At 40.2% G+C, this 20,694-nt stretch overlaps 1 protein-coding gene across 1 annotated transcript in view; it reads right to left on the minus strand.

Moving 5' to 3' along the window:
* LOC145255531 (sodium/calcium exchanger regulatory protein 1-like) overlaps positions 1-20,694 on the minus strand; it is a 79,320-nt gene that overhangs the window by 29,293 nt on the left and 29,333 nt on the right. Inside the window, exon 3 of the mRNA XM_080113988.1 lies at positions 16,091-16,266. Coding sequence (XP_079970114.1) covers positions 16,091-16,266 — 176 coding nt within the window. The remainder of the gene's footprint in view (positions 1-16,090; positions 16,267-20,694) is intronic.

A 20,694-nucleotide genomic window follows, 5' to 3' on the forward strand; every position in this document is an offset into this window, starting at 1 on the left:
CCCCAGGAAGAAGATCAGCAAACCCCTCCCCTATTCACTACTCCTAACGAGGAAACGGAGCAAATGGAAGCTCCAGTAGAAGAAGTTGTCCAAGAAGCCCAAGAGGAAGAAGCAAAGGAGAAAAGGCTGGAACAAAAGTCGGCAGCCCCGAGGGAGGGGAAAACCAGGAAGCACCCTTTCCTTCCCGGGGAACAATTATGCAACGCCGACTTAAGTAACGCGGTCTCGGATTTAAATGGGAGACAGAGGCGATACTTAACGGAACTGGAAAGTCTCCGGAAAGTGGACGGAAAAGAGGTGACAGACCCTAGGAACTTCCAGGATGCTCCGTCTATTATCACTTTCGTCCGGGTGAATAGGGGAGGAAGAGCGAAGGCGCTATGGCGCATGATAGAAGCAGCCAAGTCGGCCTTCGGGGGCCTCAAAATCGTGGACGGGGAGCACCCATCACTTGGAAAAATAACAACACAATGTGAAGGGAGGGTCCCGCTTTATGTTCACCCCTCCCTTTATAGGGCTCTGAAAATGACGTTCCCCTTGGACGTGGGGGGCCTGGCTCGAGACGGACGGCTTACGTCCGACCTGCTCACGGGCAGTCTTGGTCAGGCCTTCGACGTCCTCACTCCCGAGGACTTTAGACCCTTAGTTGAGGAATACTTCTAGTTAGGGAATCATGGCCTTGAACCTGGCTAGCTTAAATGCGAGGGGCATGAGGTCTCGAAGCAAGGCTGCTCGCGTGCTGAGGGACCTCATGGCCCTTGAGGTAGACATAGCTGCAATACAGGAGACCCACTTTGTTGGGGCTGGGGACTGCGATGTGCTGGTGAACGATTTTGATGTTTACTCAGCATATGGCAGTTTCCATAGCCGGGGGGTTTCTGTGTTAGTAAGTCGCACCCTATCTGCAACGGTTACACTTGTTCATGCGGACGCTCATGGGAGGCTGGTCGTGGTTGATGTTGCCGTTAGCAGCAGCGCATTCCGGATCATGGCAGTTTATGCGCCCAACATCCAAAGTGAGAGGGTTTCCTTTTTTCGGCGGGTGGAGGGGTTTCTCTCTTCGGGTCCGGAGCGAGTAGTTTTAATGGGGGACTGGAATGCCATCCTGGACCCCAAGTTAGATAAGGTCGGGGGGCCTAGTGGGACGGGTAGGTGTGAAAGCAGCCTGTCTGACCTGATGGCCTCGTGCGATCTGGTCGACAGGTTCCGTCTGGATCACCCCGGGAGGGAGATGTGGACGTGGCATACTAGTGCGGCCGCCAGTCCAAGTACATACTTGGACAGGATGTTAATTAGAAGGGGCGACGTAGATTTTCTATCTTGTCCCACGTTCCACTGGTTAGGTCATTCGGACCACAAACTTGTGTTGGCCCGTTTGAAGTTAGGTAATAGGCCTAGGTTGGCTGGCTACTGGAAGATGAACGCCTCCTTGTTGGAGTCGGTCGACTTCCGGGAGCAGCTGACGACACTAATTCAGAGGGAGTTAGTGGGGGCGGTTACCGGGAGTAGGTGGTGGGTTAATCTTAAGGTCACCATTAGGCATTTTTGTGTCCAATATAGCCAAAGCCTCGCTTTAACTAGGGCTCGGACCAAAAAGCACCTAGAGGATAGATTGACCCGGGCGGTGGCAGGGGGGGATTCCCTAGATCTAGCACTAATTAAGGGGGACCTCAGTCGCTTGGCTAGCGAGCGATATGAAGGTCAAGTAGTTAGGGCTAGGTTAAATAGAGTCTCCAACGAAGCCGTGAACGTTGACGCTGTTGAGCGTGGGGCCGCTTTAAGACGCGGCTCGGATGGGTACATTCGGGAGGTGAAAAACCTGGAAGGACGTTCTCTCGTGTCGACGCGGGAGATCTGCAATGGGTTTCGGCAACATTTGGAGGAGCGCTTCACCAAACTACCCAGACTCCGCGGCCAGGAGTTTGGCAGCTATTTAGCTGGCTCGCCCCGCCTTAATGCGGCCCGAGCGGCTAGTTGCGAGGGGGTGGTTACGGAGCGTGAGGTCATTACTGCGTTGAAGCAGGTTGGCCACAACAAATCTCCGGGGCTCGATGGTTTGCCCTACGAATTGTACTTGAGGCTGTCGCCCATGTTTGTGCCCCTTTTGACGGGCGTGTTTAACCACTGGTTTGCCCAGGACTCGATCCCGAGGCAGGTAACCAAAGGAGTGGTCACGCTTCTGAAGAAGGGAAACCAACATGGAGGGGGGAACTTAGAAGACTATAGGCCCATAACTCTGCTTAACGCAGATTTTAAGATTTTGGCCCGTATTCTTGCCAACCGACTGCAGGTTGTTATCGACGAGTTGGTCGAACCGGATCAGAATTACGCTGTGAAGGGTCGAACAATTCAAAACAATCTGCACTTGGTGCGCACGATAATAGAGGGTTTAGAAGACGACACAGAAGCCGCGCTGATCAATTTAGATCAGTCCAAGGCGTTCGATAGGGTGGACCATGGGTTCCTGAGGGCTGTTGTGGAGGCCGCCGGCTTTGGTCCGGACTTCCGCAAGTGGATCTCCGCCCTGTATCGTGACCCCGCGGTGGTGGTGCAAGTCAATGGTAGGTTGTCGGAGTCCTTTGGGGTCTCCCGGTCGGTGCGGCAGGGCTGTCCGCTGTCGCCTCTGCTCTATGTCCTGGCGTTGGAGCCCTTCCTTCGCAAATTAAGGGACGAGGCGGCGAGACCAGTCCTACGCGGCATTGCTCTACCTGGCCGCCGATTTGCCAGGGTGTCCGCGTACGCCGATGACGTCACCGTTTTCGCAGCCAGTCGTAACGACATCGAAGCGGTGATAGAGGCGATCGCTGAGTACGAAGTTGTCACAGGGGCCGTGATCAATCGCAGCAAGTCCGTCGGCCTGCGGTTGAGCGCCTGGACCGGGGTAAACTCGCTTCCAGGTGCGTTCGGCTGGACTGATGGCCCGGTTAAGATCCTCGGTGTGTGGTTCGGGCCGGATCTCCAGCTGGACAAGAATTGGTCGGAGGTACAGACTAAGGTCGAATCGTCTGTCGTGACTTGGATTCGGAGGAGATTGTCCTTGAAGGGTCGTGCGGAGGCATGCGCCACTTACGTGTTTCCGTTGATCCTTTACCGTTTATCTGTTCTTCCCCTGCCTGCGGACCGCTGTAAGGCTTTAGAGCGACTCCTTTTCAAACTGCTCTGGAAGGGAGGAAAGCCGTATGTCCGTAGACAGGTCTGTACGCAGAAGCTTAGCGAGGGAGGCTTGGGGATGCCTGATCTGCGCAGCCATCAACACGCAGAAAGACTGGCGTTCCTGAGTCGGACACTGATAGAGGAGGCACCCTGGGTTCCGGCCGTGCAGCGCGCTTTCCCACGGCTATTAACCAACCCCGCCGCCGAAGGTCGCCGTCGACCAGCGGGGGAAGGGCGCTTCCTGACCGAATGCCGAGCCGCCCTTAGGGCATTGCCGGGGTCCAATGACCTTGCACGGCCTAGGTGGAGGCTATATGAGGAGTTAGTGGAGGGTACCGCGAACGACCCGCTGGTGGAGCGGCTACATCTGTCGAGGGGGGAGGTTCTCTCGCTTTGGAGTTGGGCGCCCGCCAGTAGCTACATTAATAATTCAGAATTTTCGGTAACGTGGAGGCTAGTCCGGGATGCGTTGCCTCTCTTCGACCGACTTGCCAGGGATTTCCGGGATCCCGATTATTATTTTCCCCCGTGCCCACGCTGCAACGATGAGAACGAGGACGAAACGCGTGAACACGCGTTCTTTCTTTGCAGCGGGGTGCGGAGTCTCTGGAGGTATGTCGAAGGGGTAACGGCTCGCATCGACCCCGAGCGGTCGGTGCCACTTGATTTGGCGTACGTGGTTGACAATGTGGACCCGCCGTTTATCAGGGAGAAACGGGTGGTGTTTCTGGCGATACTGGCTGTAGCTAGGTTAGTGACGTGGGTTACACGTCTGAGCATTGTCTATGAGGGGCAATCTGCTTCCGATCAGGATCTGGTCCTTTATTTTAAGCATCAACTTAAAATGAAAATCAGATGTGATTGGAAAAGATTGCCCCGCATCGACTTTGATAGGAGATGGGTGCACAACACTAGTTTGTGCATCCGACGAGGAGCCAGGTTCGAGTTCGTGTTTCCACCCTAGTGGTATTGTTCCTAAGGTGCTGAGGTTTGGTTTTCTCGGAACCCAGCCCCTTATGTAAAGTAATATAAGGTCAACCTTATACGATGGGTAGGAGTAGGCTAGGTAGGTGTTTAACCACCAAGAGTGGATAGCTTATGCTTTATTAGGGCCTAGACTAGGGTAGTATGCATGTTATCCTGTTCCCGTAGTCTTTTTATTTTTTCGTTAGATTGGCACTAAGAGAGCTTCCAAAGATGCCCAGTCCACTTGTTTATTTTGTCCCCGGCCTATTTTTGCCCATTACGCACTTTTATCTTGGAAGACGCCATCCACCCCGGTTTACCCCAACCCCAAGTTATTTTTCACACATACCCTTAGGTCCTCCACTCCCCTCTAGGGAACGACCTGCTTGCTTTCACCTCTTCCCCCCCGGGGGAGAGGAGCGGAAGACAGTGGGCGTTTCACACGACAGACCAGCTATTAGGTAGGGAGGGTCCCTTACTAACCTGCCCCCATAGGCATTTTGTTTATTTGCTTTCTTTTTTCTTTCTTTTTGGGTGTTTTCTAGTTTGCCCCCCTCCCCATCATTTCACCCCCATTTTTATATATATAAAAAAAAAAAAAAAAAAAAAAAAAAAAAAAAAATATACTTTATTTTGTATATAAACAAGTTTTGTTTTGTTCCTGTACATAATTGTTTTAAAATTTTTCAGCGTGAATGTCGCCCGCCATCCGTGTAAGCTGGGGAGCTGTTATTTTAAGTAGGTCCTGGTAAGAATGTAAGGCGGTTATGCAAATAGTGCGTGAGAGAAACTCTAGTATAGGTTTTTACTTAATAAAGTACTTGCTATCAAACGCAAGTCTAGCCTAGGACTAGCAAAGACCCCTATTTTTTCCCACTTCCCCCCCCCCTACTGGCCCTGGTGCCTAAGTTGTTACGGACCCCAAATAAGGCCTTGGCAGTAGATAATGCCAAGGTCGGGGCCGTAACGACTAAATAATGGCTTGGTTTTTTCGGCAAAGCTCTGCACTTGCTCACGGTTCCCTAACCGTTCGACGCTCGCGCAATCACTGTGACTCCAGTCTCACCACTGTAGCAGTCCAGTCCACCACCACTACAGTGGCTCCGGTCTCCACGCCGTAGAAGTCCACTACCACTACAGTGGCTCCGGTCTCCACGCCGTAGAAGTCCACTACCACTACAGTGGCTCCGGTCTCCACGCCGTAGAAGTCCACATCATCACCACGACTCTGGCCTCCATGTCGTCTGTACCTTTCATACACTGACTTCTTCCTTCAGTGTCAGTCCGATCCGAACGTCCGTCCGTACTTGATGAACACTGAACCCTCAGTGTTGCTAATTCGTTCGCCTGTACCTCTCATACACTGACTTCTTCCTTCAGTGTCAGTCCGATCCGAGCGTCCGTCCGTACTTGATGAAAGCTGAACCCTCAGCGTTGCTAATTCGTTCGTCTGTACCTCTCATACACTGACTTCTTCTTTCAGTGTCAGTCCGATCCGAGCGTCCGTCCGTACTTGATGAACACTGAACCCTCAGTGTTGCTAATTCGTTCGTCTGTACCTCTCATACACTGACTTCTTCCTTCAGTGTCAGTCCGATCCGAACGTCCGTCCGTACTTGATGAACACTGAACCCTCAGTGTTGCTAATTCGTTCGCCTGTACCTCTCATACACTGACTTCTTCCTTCAGTGTCAGTCCGATCCGAGCGTCCGTCCGTACTTGATGAAAGCTGAACCCTCAGCGTTGCTAATTCGTTCGTCTGTACCTCTCATACACTGACTTCTTCCTTCAGTGTCAGTCCGATCCGAGCGTCCGTCCGTACTTGATGAACACTGAACCCTCAGTGTTTGCTAATTCGTTCGTCTGTACCTCTCATACACTGACTTCTTCCTTCAGTGTCAGTCCGATCCGAGCGCCCGTCCGTACCTAGTGGATGCTGAAAACTCAGTGTTGCCAATTGTCCGTCCGTTCCTCTCATAGCCTGAGGCTAACGTATCAGTAACATCTCAGTCGGACCCAAGTCAAACAATCACCCGCATCAGTTACCACGCCGATTCCTCCGACGTCATTCCAGCTTACGGCGAACCGACAAGCATCCCCCTTACCGAATACACCGGCGACGGATCCCGGACCAGCATCGCCTAGTGAACAAATTTGCATTTGCCACCCTTTCGTTTGTTTAAATAAAAGGCGAATCTTCGTCTTTAAACTAAACCACCAGAGTTTGTCATTTCTTCTTTGTCCTGTTGTTTCATTCCTTGTCCTTGTGTCTGATATATATTTAGTTGCACGGTCAGTTGGCTAACCACCTTCAGGCCTCCCCGCAACACGTCTAAGGAAAAATATATTCAAGGTTGAAGACGCTAATTTACCGTATTATCGTTAAAAAATGTTTAAAAAATCTACATAAGTTTAAAAGCGATAAAAATAACACATTAAATGGTCAAAGACTTTATGGCGTAACGGTTGACGCACTACACAGCGATACATACAGTCTGAGTTTCAATTCCTAGAAACAGTCAAGCTACACTGACGAGAAACATGCATATCTGTAGATTACTGTTTAATAATAATAATAATAATAATAATGATATATACATATATATATATTTATATATATATATATATATATATATATATATATATATATATATATATATATGTACTAGCATGGGTACCCAGCGTTGCCTGGGTTGACATGAACTTCTGTTTGAAAAACACCGGTATACTAATCATTTTCATCATGGGCAACGTGGATACCCCCACAACAAACATAAAAGAACGGATGAAAACATGTAAATGTAATCGCCACCAAAAAAGAAGTATGTGATACCCTCTTCACCAGATATTTCGGCAGAAGGGCTACAAAGAGAAGAAACTATTCTCCGGATATTGAGCACTGGAACCCCTCCCCTCCAAGAAAAGATAATTAAAAATAAATCATTACAACTTTTGTTTCAATAAAAATAGCAGTGCATTCGCAAAAAAAAAGAAAAAAAAAAGATCTACCAAAAATTAATTCCAAAAACAATAAAATGACATTTCTCGTCATTTTATATTTCTAATGTAATCACCCCCCCCTTCAAAAAATTGAATTTATCCTATTTTGGGCTTCGTTCTGTTTATAAAATTGTTAGGTGAAAGTACATGATGGTTTTATAAAAATTAATTAAATTCGTCGTTTATTTTATGTTTCAAATGTAATTCCCGCCCCCCACCACAAAAACTTAAATTTTTGTATTTGTCATGTTTGCCAAACTTGAAAATAATGCTAGAGATGACATGTCTGGTCGAACGCTTTGTGGCCAAAAATGGGTTCTTATTTTACGTTAAATTTATATAGAAAAGTTATTCCCCACGCTAAAATGTTAATTTTTTTTTTCAAAATTTCTTCTTCCATATTATTTATAAAGACTGCTTAAACCTATTAGGCCACAACATTTTTTTTAAATGAGTACAGTTGAAACAAAGCTATTATGTCGAATAAGTAATGTCATCTAGGTAATTATTTAAATAGATGGCATTTAATGTGATATGTTAATGGCCGTAACTCAGTAATGAAAAAATGGTTTAAAGAATGCTATATATTGAAAGTCTGTATACAATATAATGTCTCCTTTGACAGAAGTATTCTAGCATTAATATTTATTGACCAGGAGAGGTATACACACATATGGCCTTTATATTTCACACACACACACGAACGCTACTACTTTATATATATAGGATGTTATGGCTTGCAATAAGCCACAAAGAAAACAGAACAACGGAATAGAGTTTAAACAATGTATTACTGGAACAACAACGTAAAAAGCTTACAACTGAAAAGAGTAGTAAACGTCACCGAGCAGGCGAGTGTCGCTCTGGTGTTTAATCCACACCTGGGATCAAAAGGTCTATGGTTTCTATAATGGATAAAACAGTCCATTTGGAGGGTGGGTGATTCCCCCCCCCCACCCACAACAGAGGAAAAATTCTAAAAGACAATTCAAGGCAAATAAGATAGTTTAACATTTAATAAAATAATAATAATAATAATAATAATAATAATAATAATAATAATAATAATAATAGTAATTAATAAAAGCTATTAATACATGGGCAGTATCACTAGTAAGATACTCTGGGCCGTTTATAGGGTGGACAAAAGAAGAACTGAGACAACTCGACCAGGAAACTCATGACCATGCATAATGCACTACACCCAAAGGACGATATTGACAGACTCTACGTGAAAAGGAAATACGATGGGAGGGGACTGATCTCTATAGAAGACTGTGTGAAGGACACGACAAAAGACTAGAAAAATACATAATGCAAAACACTGAAAGAATAATTATGGCAGCGAGAGACACCGAAAAAAACCCCCCAGAAAACAGAGAGACAAACGACAAAACGAGAAAAGAGAAGTGGGAAGAGAAATAACTCCACAGAAGATTCATAAGAATAACAAAATATGAGAATAACGAAAACAGCTGGACATGGATGCGAAAAGGACATATAAACCGAGAAACTGAATCTCTAATAAATGCAGCGCAAGATAACTCAATAAGAACCAACCATATCAAAGCAAGGATCGATAAAACACAAGAAAACAGCAAATGCAGACTCTGTGGACAAAGAGACGAAACGATAAACCATATAGTAAGCGAATGCAGCAAACTTGCCCAAAAGGAATACAAAAACAGGCATGACCAAGTGGGGAGGGTGGTACACTGGGAATTGTGTAAACGACTGCATTTTGAGCATGCAGACAAATGGTACAAGCATAAACCTGCAACAGCACTCGAAAACGAGAACCACAAAATCCTATGGGACATGGACATACAGACGGACAAACCCATCCAAGCAAGAAGACCAGATGTAATAATTAACAAGAAAAAAAAATCCTGTCTAATCGTGGACTTTGCAGTCCCAGCTGATCACAGGGTGAGTATGAAAGAAAAGGAGAAACGAAGCAAATACACAGAGCTAGCCAGAGAGATAAAAGGGATTTGGATGATGAATAAAGTCCAAATAGTACCGATAATAGTAGGAGCACTAGGAACAATTCCGAAAAAATTCGAAAAAAGAATGTCAGAAATTGGAATCAGAGGAATAACTGCAAAAGTACAACGACTAACGATAATGAAAACGACTGAAATATTAAAGAAAACCCTTGAATGCGGAGAATAATACAGGACAATATAACGAATAAGCGTTACAGGGAATGAAGAACACCGAAACTGCATATTTACAAGTTCTACACCCCCCATCATGCACTCCCCCCATTGTTTCATCACCGATCCCCCCCCCCAAAAAAAAAATGATACCAAAGGGCCGAGAAGGGTCAATAAGGACTGAAAGACCGAGGAGCGAGCGCCAACCAGACCTCGGCTGGACAAGCGCAAAGAGAACTGGGACCTTAGGGAGGCTGAGTGCCACTCAAATTCCAGCATAAACCAATGGCCACTACCAGCGAGAAATCAATGGTAAGCGGCTGTTGCGATGATGCAAATTCATTTGCAAATGCTATCGAAGGAGGTGGAGAGATCTGGGCGTCTGGGGAGACTTGTTGTCACTCAGCTTCCAGAGAATACCACAGGTTTCCAATCAGATCGTTTGTTGACTTGTGTGAAAGCTCCATGTGAGTCAATAATAATGATAATAACATTAAATATATGTATATATATATATATATATATATATATATATATATATATATATTTCTACAATGTAGCGCCATTAATAAGTAAATTTCTATTACAAGAACATGATTTTAGAGACAGGTTAACCCTGTCATGCCATAGAAACAATCTAATAATTAATACATATAATCTCAATCAACAAATTACATAACAAAAACACACTCATTTCATTTCAATTACACAGCTATATTTGAATTTTAACGGACATTTTTTCCAGAAAAAATATTAACTACGTCACCACCTTTTAAAAATATATTAACAGCTATATGACGTTATTAAATATCTCCCTATCTTTAACGACGCACCCTCCCTTTTCTGGAATTTCGCAATGTCTTTTTCCGTTTCTAAAATGGGACAGCACACACACACACACACACACACACACACACACACACACACACACACACACACACACACACACACACACACACACACACACACACATATATTTCTTTGGAAATATACTTTCTTATAATATATCAATTCTTATTTAAGAAGCTATATATATATATATATATACATATATATGTACATTTACACATGCATATATATATATAATAAGTTATAATATATATATATATATATATATATATATATATATATAATAAGTTATAAAATATATAAGGCGATTAAGCTACACTGAATATTCCGCGTTTCATCCACTTGATGCTTATATAAAAACGACAAACAACCACAAAATTCGCGCATAAGCCTGAAGAGTCCTAGAGTTGATGAAACGCGGAATATTCAGTGTAGCTTAATTGACATATATATTTTATAACTTACTAACTAGCTCTACCTACGTATTGAGCACTTTTGAAGCAAATACTTAAAGTTTACGCATAAATCTATACTTTCGTATATTAATTTTATGTGAGTAAATGAAGTGATAACTACTTCATTTACTCACATAAAATTAATATACGAAAGTATAAATCTATATATCTATAAAAGTGAACGTGTCTGTCTGTCTTTCTGTCTGTCTGTGTACATTTCCCTACGCAATAACTCTGTCAATTTTTAGTCTATAGACTCGAAATTTGAAATACCGGGTACTGAGATTTGGGAAAATCGATGTGACGGGTATCAGCCAGAAATTTGGCTGTTAAGGGGTCAAATTTCAACGATTTGACCTTTAAGAACTCTACCAAACTCCTCCGACAATTTTGGGTCTGGACACTTGAAATTTTAGATATAGGTTCCTTGAACCTGGATCTGATTTAATAAAGTGATTTGAGCTCGAAACTATAAATTTTAAGGGGTCATAATAGGGGTCAAATTAAAAAAAATCTTTTTTTTTTTTGCTCAGCATACACCTCCAAACACCCGGTCAACGCCGGGCTAAAATGCTAGTCATATATATATCTGGGCGACTGGTTGCAATTGCTATGCTTGCTCCTTTATAAATAATTACTAGTATTGTGATCATGTTTTAGCTTCAGACCATTATAAGTATAGTTAATCGAAGCGAGACTTTTTTTCAGCGATATAGGTAAATGATATATTACTCCCATATTCTGTTTCTAAAAATGATAATTACTTGACATTCGTGTCATAGGTTAAAAAAAAAACTCTTTTGTTTTGTAATGATGAGTTTGATGGCTGACCCCAGGGACAAAATCCTATAAATATATTGACACCATCTCAAGTACTGAATATAATTGCCCATTTGTCAACGGATTGTATCATCTGCAGTACAACACCGATTAAAACTTTTATATTGGTCGTACGATTTGTACAGTTTTACCATACTATCAATCATTTGAGTGAGAATATATAATGTCAGAAAATTATAATTAATGTATAAGCTAGTCGCCTTTACACGGAAAAATCACGTTGGTATACACACCGGTTCTCGTTATATCATCGAAATTAAGCAAAGTTCAGTATGGTCAGTATTAGATGAGTGACCATTTAGAAACACCAGTCGCTGTATGTCGGAGAACGCCAACACTTTCCTCCAAAATTAGCAAAAACCTGACGTTGTAATTTCGTCTGACTGAGTTATACAAGCAACTTGGGACTTATCGTGAATTTGATATTTCTATAAAACTTCTCCGTTTCAACCCGACAAGAATGAGTGTCGCTTCAGTAGGATACCAGTTTCCGTTAGATCACCGAGGTTAAGCAACGGTCAGCCTGGTCAGTACCAGATGGGTGACTATTTGGGAATACCAGGAGCTATATGTTGGAGGACGTCAACACCTCTCTGCAAGAACTGTAAAAAAAGAAAAAAAAACTAACAGCGTTTCTCCCCTAACGGGCATACAAAAACGACTGTGGACCGCTTGTTAATTTCCTTGCTGTTTCCTCCTTCCAGTTTAACTTGTCTACGGTGAGTGTTACTTCAGGAACTTAACAAGAACCGAATAGGCAAGTTATTTTTGTGTCACCTGAAGCAACCCCCAATTGTGATAGAATAAAGAAAGTGAGGTAATTTTTAATGCATCATGATTATCTATCAACCAATCTTAGAACACTACCAGACACATAAAGTTCATTTCTGTGGAATTTATTTAAATTTATCCAGTTGTTTCTCTCTCTCTCTCTCTCTCTCTCTTTCTCTCTCTCTCTCTCTATATATATATATATATATATATGTACTTATATATATATATATATATATATATATATATATATATATATAAAATATAAAAAATCAAAATGGCGTAGTGGAAAAATGAAAAGGTATTTGCAGCGTATCTTTCAATTTTCGGATTTCAATCATGTCAAATCACATTTCAGTTCCTTTTGACGGATTGATTGTTGCTATTTCTTCTGCTGAGTTACGGGCATAATAGATTCAATGATTGGTATAAGAATTAAGTGATTTATTTAGCGCTACGAAACAGATACTGTCTAGAATTGTATAAGTCAACTGAAATGAAAGGAATAAATTATAAGATGGTCAACATCATGAATTTTGGAATATAACTTTTTGTCATTTATTCTCTCTGTCTGTCTGTCTGTCTGTCTGTCTGTCTCTCTCTCTCTCTCTCTATATATATATATATATGAGATGCTATTAAAACCTTTGATAAAACATACCTTACACTGTGTCAGAAATTGGGGGGCCGTGATATAATAACCAAATAACACGTGCTCGTCTGAGCCTCAATCTATGGTTCCCATTTGTCAAACTTTCACAAAAAACACTCGACTAGCTACAACGCCTATCAACAATCTCTCCAACTCTCTATCTGTGCCTAAATCAAAACACAAATTTCATCAACAAATCTTCTTTCCTAGAACTGCCCGCATGTGGAACACTGTTCCGATTACAATATGGTAGCTTTCAAGTCCAATGTAAACAAGTTCTTGTTGAGCCGTCCCCTTAAATAATCCAAAATGCTACTCAATCCACACCATTAACGATCACTAAACTATCACCTTACTTTCATTAACTCTTATCCTCGATTGGCCTTCGGGACTTGTTAAGTGGTCTTTCTCTAAAAAATACAACATAAAACCCAGTAATGTATATAATAAAATGATTATAATTTGTGATTTTTTCCATAGCATCAGAGAATTGTGTGTTTTTAGATTTTTCCAATTTTACTTACCCCCCCCCCCATATATATATACATAGTTCTGTCTTGTAGATGCATATCTGAACAAAGACTAAGGATACAACTGTCCTAGTAGATTAAACGCACCTACAGATACCAAACTAGAATTATCTATGTTCCGGTGCTGTGCATACAGCGCCTATCATTCCCAAATGGTCATCACTGTGATGTTGACCAGGTTCATCGTTGCTTAACTTCGGTGATCTGACGGTAACCGGCGTTTCAATGTTACAATGCCGCATTCGTCATAATTATGAATACAGCAACGAATCATGAAAAGGTGATTCGTATTGAATTAAATTAAAATATTAATTCTTGGAATTAATTAATATAAACAACAGATGAATTTAAGTGTGTACATAGAATAGGTTAACGTTTTTTTCGTACTACTATAAATGCTGAATAGGTGTAAAGCTGTGACTCTTTGGGCCGCTATTATAGTGTAGTATCTGTGTTAACTTTGGCAAGCAGGGCCAAGGGTTAAAACATTATTATTATTATTATTATTATTATTATTATTATTATTATTGGTGGCTGGATCAATTATTATGATTAGAAAAATAAACAATTTAATCGGGGGGAAAATGATTGACATATATAATATAATAATATCGCAAAAGGAATGTGAAAATAGAAAATAGATGTAAACATTATTTTTGGTTTGCATAAACAAATAACTAGATTGGGGAAATTAGGTTGACTGAGACACGTAATGATGTGACGTAAAGAAACACGTTATGTATGTAGATTTGGGGAGATTCTACGCGGTCGTTTGCTAGTAGGAACAGATGACTCAGGAGTCGATCTCTATGACACGGGAAGCGGTGTCATTTCAGGCAGACAAGATGTAAGAGCTTGTAATCTCTGAAAATGCCGGGCGGATCGTGACAATACATGTTCGTAAATAATTCAGGTATGTGTTGTGTTATTTACATCTGTTAAAAGAACTGTTTGTCTACAACTGTTTTGATACGTCCACGTCAATCGTCTCATGTTAGAACTGTTGCATAAATGTTAAAATGTACACACTAGACGATCAACTAAATGATACGACGTATATACATATATGCATTTACACGCACACGAATATTCAGAAAAAGATAAACCCAACTACATTCATACACCTGCTTATATAACATAGGGATAATACAGTTAGAAGTTTGTAACTGTAATAATATCGCATAATCGAGCAATATGGATATATATATATATATATATATATATATATATAAACAAATAAGGTTGCGCCCGTTTAAAGGAAAAGAACACAGGAAATATGATCATCTAAGGTTAATGTATTTATTGAAATAATTGTACTGCAAAAATTTGTTTATATATATATATATATATATATATATATATATATATACAAATGATTTTGGATTATGTAAGTGGCGTCTATCATTTGATGATGAACAGTAAATTAAGAAAAAGGAGGGAAAATTTAACAATTGTGACTGCATCGGATTATCTTAAAGTCAATGTTATTTGGTTTTTATGCAATTTCTTAGCGCTGATGAATGCCCCGCTGGTATAAAAATAATTTAAAAAAATCATATATACCGAACACTATTTATAAAAATATTAGTTAAAGGCCGAAATAATTGTACGCTTGTATAGTAAATAAAACTAAACCGTTTTTACTCGGAGAACATAAGAATGAATGTCTGATCCCGGTGAAGCGTTTTAATATATATATATATATATATATATATATATATATATATATATATATATATATATATATATATATATATATATATATTATTATTATTATTATTATTATTATTATAAATATTTTTTACCAAAATTTTATACGTATTAAAATTACTCTAATGCCGAATAATTAATTACCGGTACCGTCGGTTATAAACCGTTTTAGGTCTCAATATCAAGTTTCTTCAGCCGGCCTATCTCATCTCTCGACAAAATCACACACACACACACACACACACACACACACACACACACACACACACACACACACACACACATATATATATATATATAGGCATCACCACTTATCAAGGCTCAGGGGTCACTCGAGGATAAGGGTAAAAGAGTGTACGGTAGTCAATTGGACAATATAGTAATTGTCAGTAATGGAAAATTTCAGTTTTCATTTGTTTGATTTATTTTATTTAATAATAGATGTTCTCGTCTACAGATGTCCTGATATCTAGCAAATTGATTTTCCTTTTTAGAGCAAAAATAGTTGCGATAATTCCATTTATTTTCACTTAGTTAGAGGGGAATCTATTTCTGTACTTTCCCTTAAGCAAGTCAGTTGGACTTTTATTAAGTACAATACTTCATATATATATATAGATACACACACACACACACACACACACACACACACACACACACATATATATATATATATATATATATATAATACTTGTTTATTGTTATATAAACATGCTCACATCCCGCTGCTACAAATAGCCACTTGTTTCAATCAAACAACAGATATCATCAGGCAGCGACTTGACTATTCAAAAGTTCAATGAATAATCTAAGTTATTCATTGAACTTTTGAATAGTCAAGTCGCTGCCTGATGATATCTGTTGCTTGATTGAAACAAGTGGCTATTTGTAGCAGTGGGATGTGAGCATGTTTATATAACAATAAACAAGTATTATATATATATATATATATATATATATATATATATATATATATATATATAAATAATTCGATACATTCCTCACCTTAACATGACGTCCGTCTGCTGTCGTTTCGTCGAATTCCTCGCCGATTTTGAAACGGAGGTGAACATTTTTAAATGTAGACGTACTGCTAAAGATCCATTCACCGTTTTCCTCTTCTTTGATCTCTTCGTGGGTCGTGAGGTTTGCAGCAATCTTGCGAAGGACAATGCCCACACCTAAAACAAACAACAGATCAAAACGGAGACACCTATTAAAATCTGATTTCATCATCATCATAGCCTCGACCCCATTATAAAAACGAAATGTGCATTTATCTGTGCGCACATACATATCTATGTCATATGTATGCGAAAATTTTGTTAAATATTAGAGAGATTTCGCCTGGACGAACTTGAACATAAAACGCTTTCATATCAAAGAACCTGCTGTTGATTTCATACGTTAGGCCTTTCTGCTTGTGTAGTAATAAAACTTCTCAAATGCACGTTTGATGTTAGGCTGTGTAAGGTGTTAACTTTAGTCAAAATCGCCTGTTCCTTCTTTCTTAGGATTATTCCGAGTATCGATTATCGACACAAAGCCTAAAAACACTCCCAGACATATATTGAAAATGTTATTTAAAAGTTATTTAAATGCTGCTTAAAAGGCATAGAAAAAGGATAGTGTATAACCCGGGCAGTCCAATACCAGAATGAGTTCAATAGTTTCCGGGATATTGCTGCCAGGTCGGACGAATAGTGATCCAAGCGGAAAATCAGAGGTGATCGAGTAATCCGATATATCCAGAATATTTGGTTGTCCCATACCGTGAATTCGGAGGGCGTATGAGATGGTCGTCCTCTTCGGCGATATAAAATAATTTAAAAAACAAACAAACTTTTTTTTACAAGGTGGTCACCACTTATCAAGGCCCGGAAGCCACTCAGGGATGAGGGTCATTGTAAGTACAGTACGTTAGTGTGGATATTTAATAAAGTGTCTACTTAAGGGGGCGGTTCATCAGGAATTTGTTTACGTTAGACTTGAAGACATCCAAGTTGTAGTCAGGAGGGAAGCAGGCAGACGGAACAGAGTTCCACAGGCGTGCAGTTCTAAGAAAGAAGCTTTGTTCATGGAATCCACGTTTTGATTTAGGCATAGATAAAGAGTGGGGAAAGTTTTTGACAGTGGATTCAGCTAGACGGGTGTTTTTCGTAAAAGATTGGCGAGGGGGGAACCAGAGATTGGAGTTCAGACGAGCACCTGCCATGGAAATAACGATAAAACAAAGATAGGCTTGCAACGTCTCTTCTGTGGGAGAGAGGTTGCAGGGAAGAGAAAAGGGCATCCCCACTAAGCCATGAAGTCTATTTTGTACTCTGTCAAGGCAGGATAGGCTGTTTTTAGCAGCTCCTGCCCAGATATGGCAGCAGTATTTCATCCTTGGATGGACTTGGCTTTTATATAGATAGAGAATTGCATCAGTAGTGAGATATCTTCTGGAGCAGTAGAAGGATCTCATCATCTTTCCAGCAACCTTGGCAACAGACTTGATGTACGTGTTCCATTTTAGATCAGGAGTGAAGGTCAAGCCCAGAAGCTTGTCAAAACATGGGGCTTCTCCTAGACTAGAACCATCCATTTCAATTGATGCCAGATGGGGATCAGAGCGTTGATGATGTAAAGATAGGAGTTTGGTTTTAGATGCATTAAAGGTAACCAGCCACCTCTTTCCACCATTGAACCACTCGTTCGAGATAAGAGGAGAGAGAATCAGAGAGAACTTTGTCATTTACGGCCTTTGATGTGTTGCCGTAGATGGTCGTGTCATCAGCATAGACGTCAACGAATGATTTAAGCATGTGTTTAAGGAGATCATTGATGTAGATCAGGAAGAGAGTTGGACCCAGGATGGACCCTTGAGGGACTCCAGCATTAATACTGCAGGCCTCTGATTTTTGTCCATCAACCACTTCTCTTATGAGCCTATGAGAGAGAAATGATTTAATGATAGAGAGAATATTTCCAGTTATACCGTAGCTGGAGATCTTGTGAAGCAGGCCTTTATGCCATACCTTGTCGAAGGCCTTTGATATGTCAAGAGCAATTGTCAAGAGATTCACTAATCCTATGAGATATAACCGTTAGCACAGCTGCGCTAGATCTTGCAGAACGGAAACCATATTGCGTGTCACTAAGAAGGTTATTTCTGCTGAGGTGGTTGACTATTTCTCTATTTAATATGGATTCCAGCAACTTACTTACAGGAGACTTATTGGTCTGTACTGAGAGGGAGATTACTTATCACCTGAGTTCTTAAATACAGGGCATACTGATGAGGTCTTCCAGGGTATTGGAAATCACTTCTCCTTAAGGCAACGTTTAAACAGTTTCGTAAGTATGGGAGCAAGTTTTGGTTGAAGGTTTTTTAACACTATAATTGGGATGCCGTCAGGGCCAGTTGCTTTACTGGAATCAAGTTTCTTGATTAGCTTGGCGACCTCATGCACAAATATTTGTATGTTACCTCGCGTGTTCTGTGTTATAGGAGGAAATATGAGGAGTTGATGGCCTTCGTCGCATAGGGTAGAATTAGCTGCAAAGTTCTTGGCAAATAGTTTGGCCTTGTCTGAAGCTGACGAGATGACCTCTGGTCCATTGATAATGGTTGGGATAGAACGCACACTTCTGTTCAGGATCCTATTTGTTATTTGCCAAAACTGGTGGGAACCAAGCCGCTGATCAGATACTTCGGATTTAACAAACTGGGCATATAGCTTTCTTGCATTTTTTTTATTACTCTTTTACAGTGGTTGCTGGCGTTCTTGAAAGCAGCTTTAAGTCACCACAGATGTGGATGTTAGCCGAGGGACGTACAGACAGGAGGTGGTCTATTTTCTCAGATATGCTCTTAAAGATAGTAACTCCGCTGTTTTGGGGCCGATAGAGGACAAATATAAATGCAGTGGTGTAAGCAAGTGCAACCTGGAATCACATATAAGGTAAATCAGTATCTTCTCTAGAGATATCCCTGCCACATGGGAAGCCATCTTTAATGTAGGCACATATTCCATGCCCATGGCGATCTTGGGGGTCAGATTTAGATGTTAAGTTAGAGTATCCGTTAATTATGAACTCATCTAGGGAAGTGGTCGGCCCTATTCCAGTTTCGCTTAGAAAGAATATGTCCGGTGCAAACTGTTTGCGTTTTCATAACTGAACATTTTGATAATCGCATTTCATTTCCTCTGATGATTTGAGTCATTATTGAAAATCCATGGATTAAGGAAATAAATATAATTTTTCTCCATATATTCCTTGTTTCAAACTAAAAATTCTTAACTTAAATATATTTGTATATATTTTAATGTACAGATATATATATATATATATATATATATATATATATATATATATATATATATATATATAGATAGATAGGTAGATAGATAGATAGAATATTCAGTTAATATTTTGTCGGGATATCAAATTTTTTTATAGTCGAAAAAGTGATATTCTTGTATTTTAATTTATATTTGGCGTTAAATTTCACAGTGATAAAGATTATTTTCAATAGGCGAGTACACCACATAGCGATTCCGCTGGCTAATTTTAACTGCGTATTCGTTCTCTTTTAATTGTGAAGCATTCCATACGTTTCTTTGGTATTTTCCTAAGTTTAAAACAGAATTTTATTACATGTCGTTCTACTAAAGTGTCCTCACGTCTAGATTACATATTTAAAATTCATCATCTGTGATAATCAGACTTTAGTAGGGTGTATTCCCATTCCTCCTGTTGCTGTTCATTTGAACCTGAAATCGTAGGAATTGGTCAGTCATCTCATAAAATGTATAGCAATAACATACTAATTTTTTTTTGAGTGTCTGCGACAATTTTAAATGCTTGTATACAATAAGTCTGGAAACTTATTGAAGGCACCTGGTATTTCGCGCGGACTAACTTTCACGTTAAAATAAATAATGAACAGTAAACTGTTGAATATTATCAATTTTTTTATGTTATTCCTTTCTTATAATATTTTGTCAAAGAGGAAAACTGCTCGAAATATTAAAAATAAAAAATAACTAAAAACAACATTTTATGCTTCCTACACCAACAATAATCCTTAATCCCAGCAGATGTTTCCCCGAAAATTTATAATGATCAGTTAATAAGTTATGGGGTGAATCATATACATACAGATATAGAAGCATATACACGCATAACTTTTTAAAAAGGTGCATATACGAATATTATGTATTAGAAAAAGAACTCTCTAATTTCTGATTCGATTTTTATTTTGTGATGGAATTGATAGTTGTCCGGATTTGTAGTTTAAAAAAAAACTGGTTCATAATTATTTCCTGATATATCTATATATCTACTTATATGTAAAAGGCACTGAGTGTGTGTATATGATTGTGTATATGTCTGTGTATCTCTGTACGTATCTGAGTTCGGGCTATGTGCACTCCACAACGGCTGGGTCGATATTTTAAAAATTTTTCACAAATATTCTTTATGTGTCTAGGAGCGTTCTTAGATAGGCTTTGTACCAGAATGCCTCCGATAAGTATTGAAAATAGAAAAAAAATCACACAAAGAGAAACAGTTCGATTTTGATAAAAATTAACATCATTATACAGCCTAACATCACAAGT

Source organism: Euprymna scolopes, chromosome 31, assembly GCF_053919585.1.
Source record: "Euprymna scolopes isolate OS-2025 chromosome 31, ASM5391958v1, whole genome shotgun sequence".
Taxonomy (NCBI): domain Eukaryota; kingdom Metazoa; phylum Mollusca; class Cephalopoda; order Sepiida; family Sepiolidae; genus Euprymna; species Euprymna scolopes.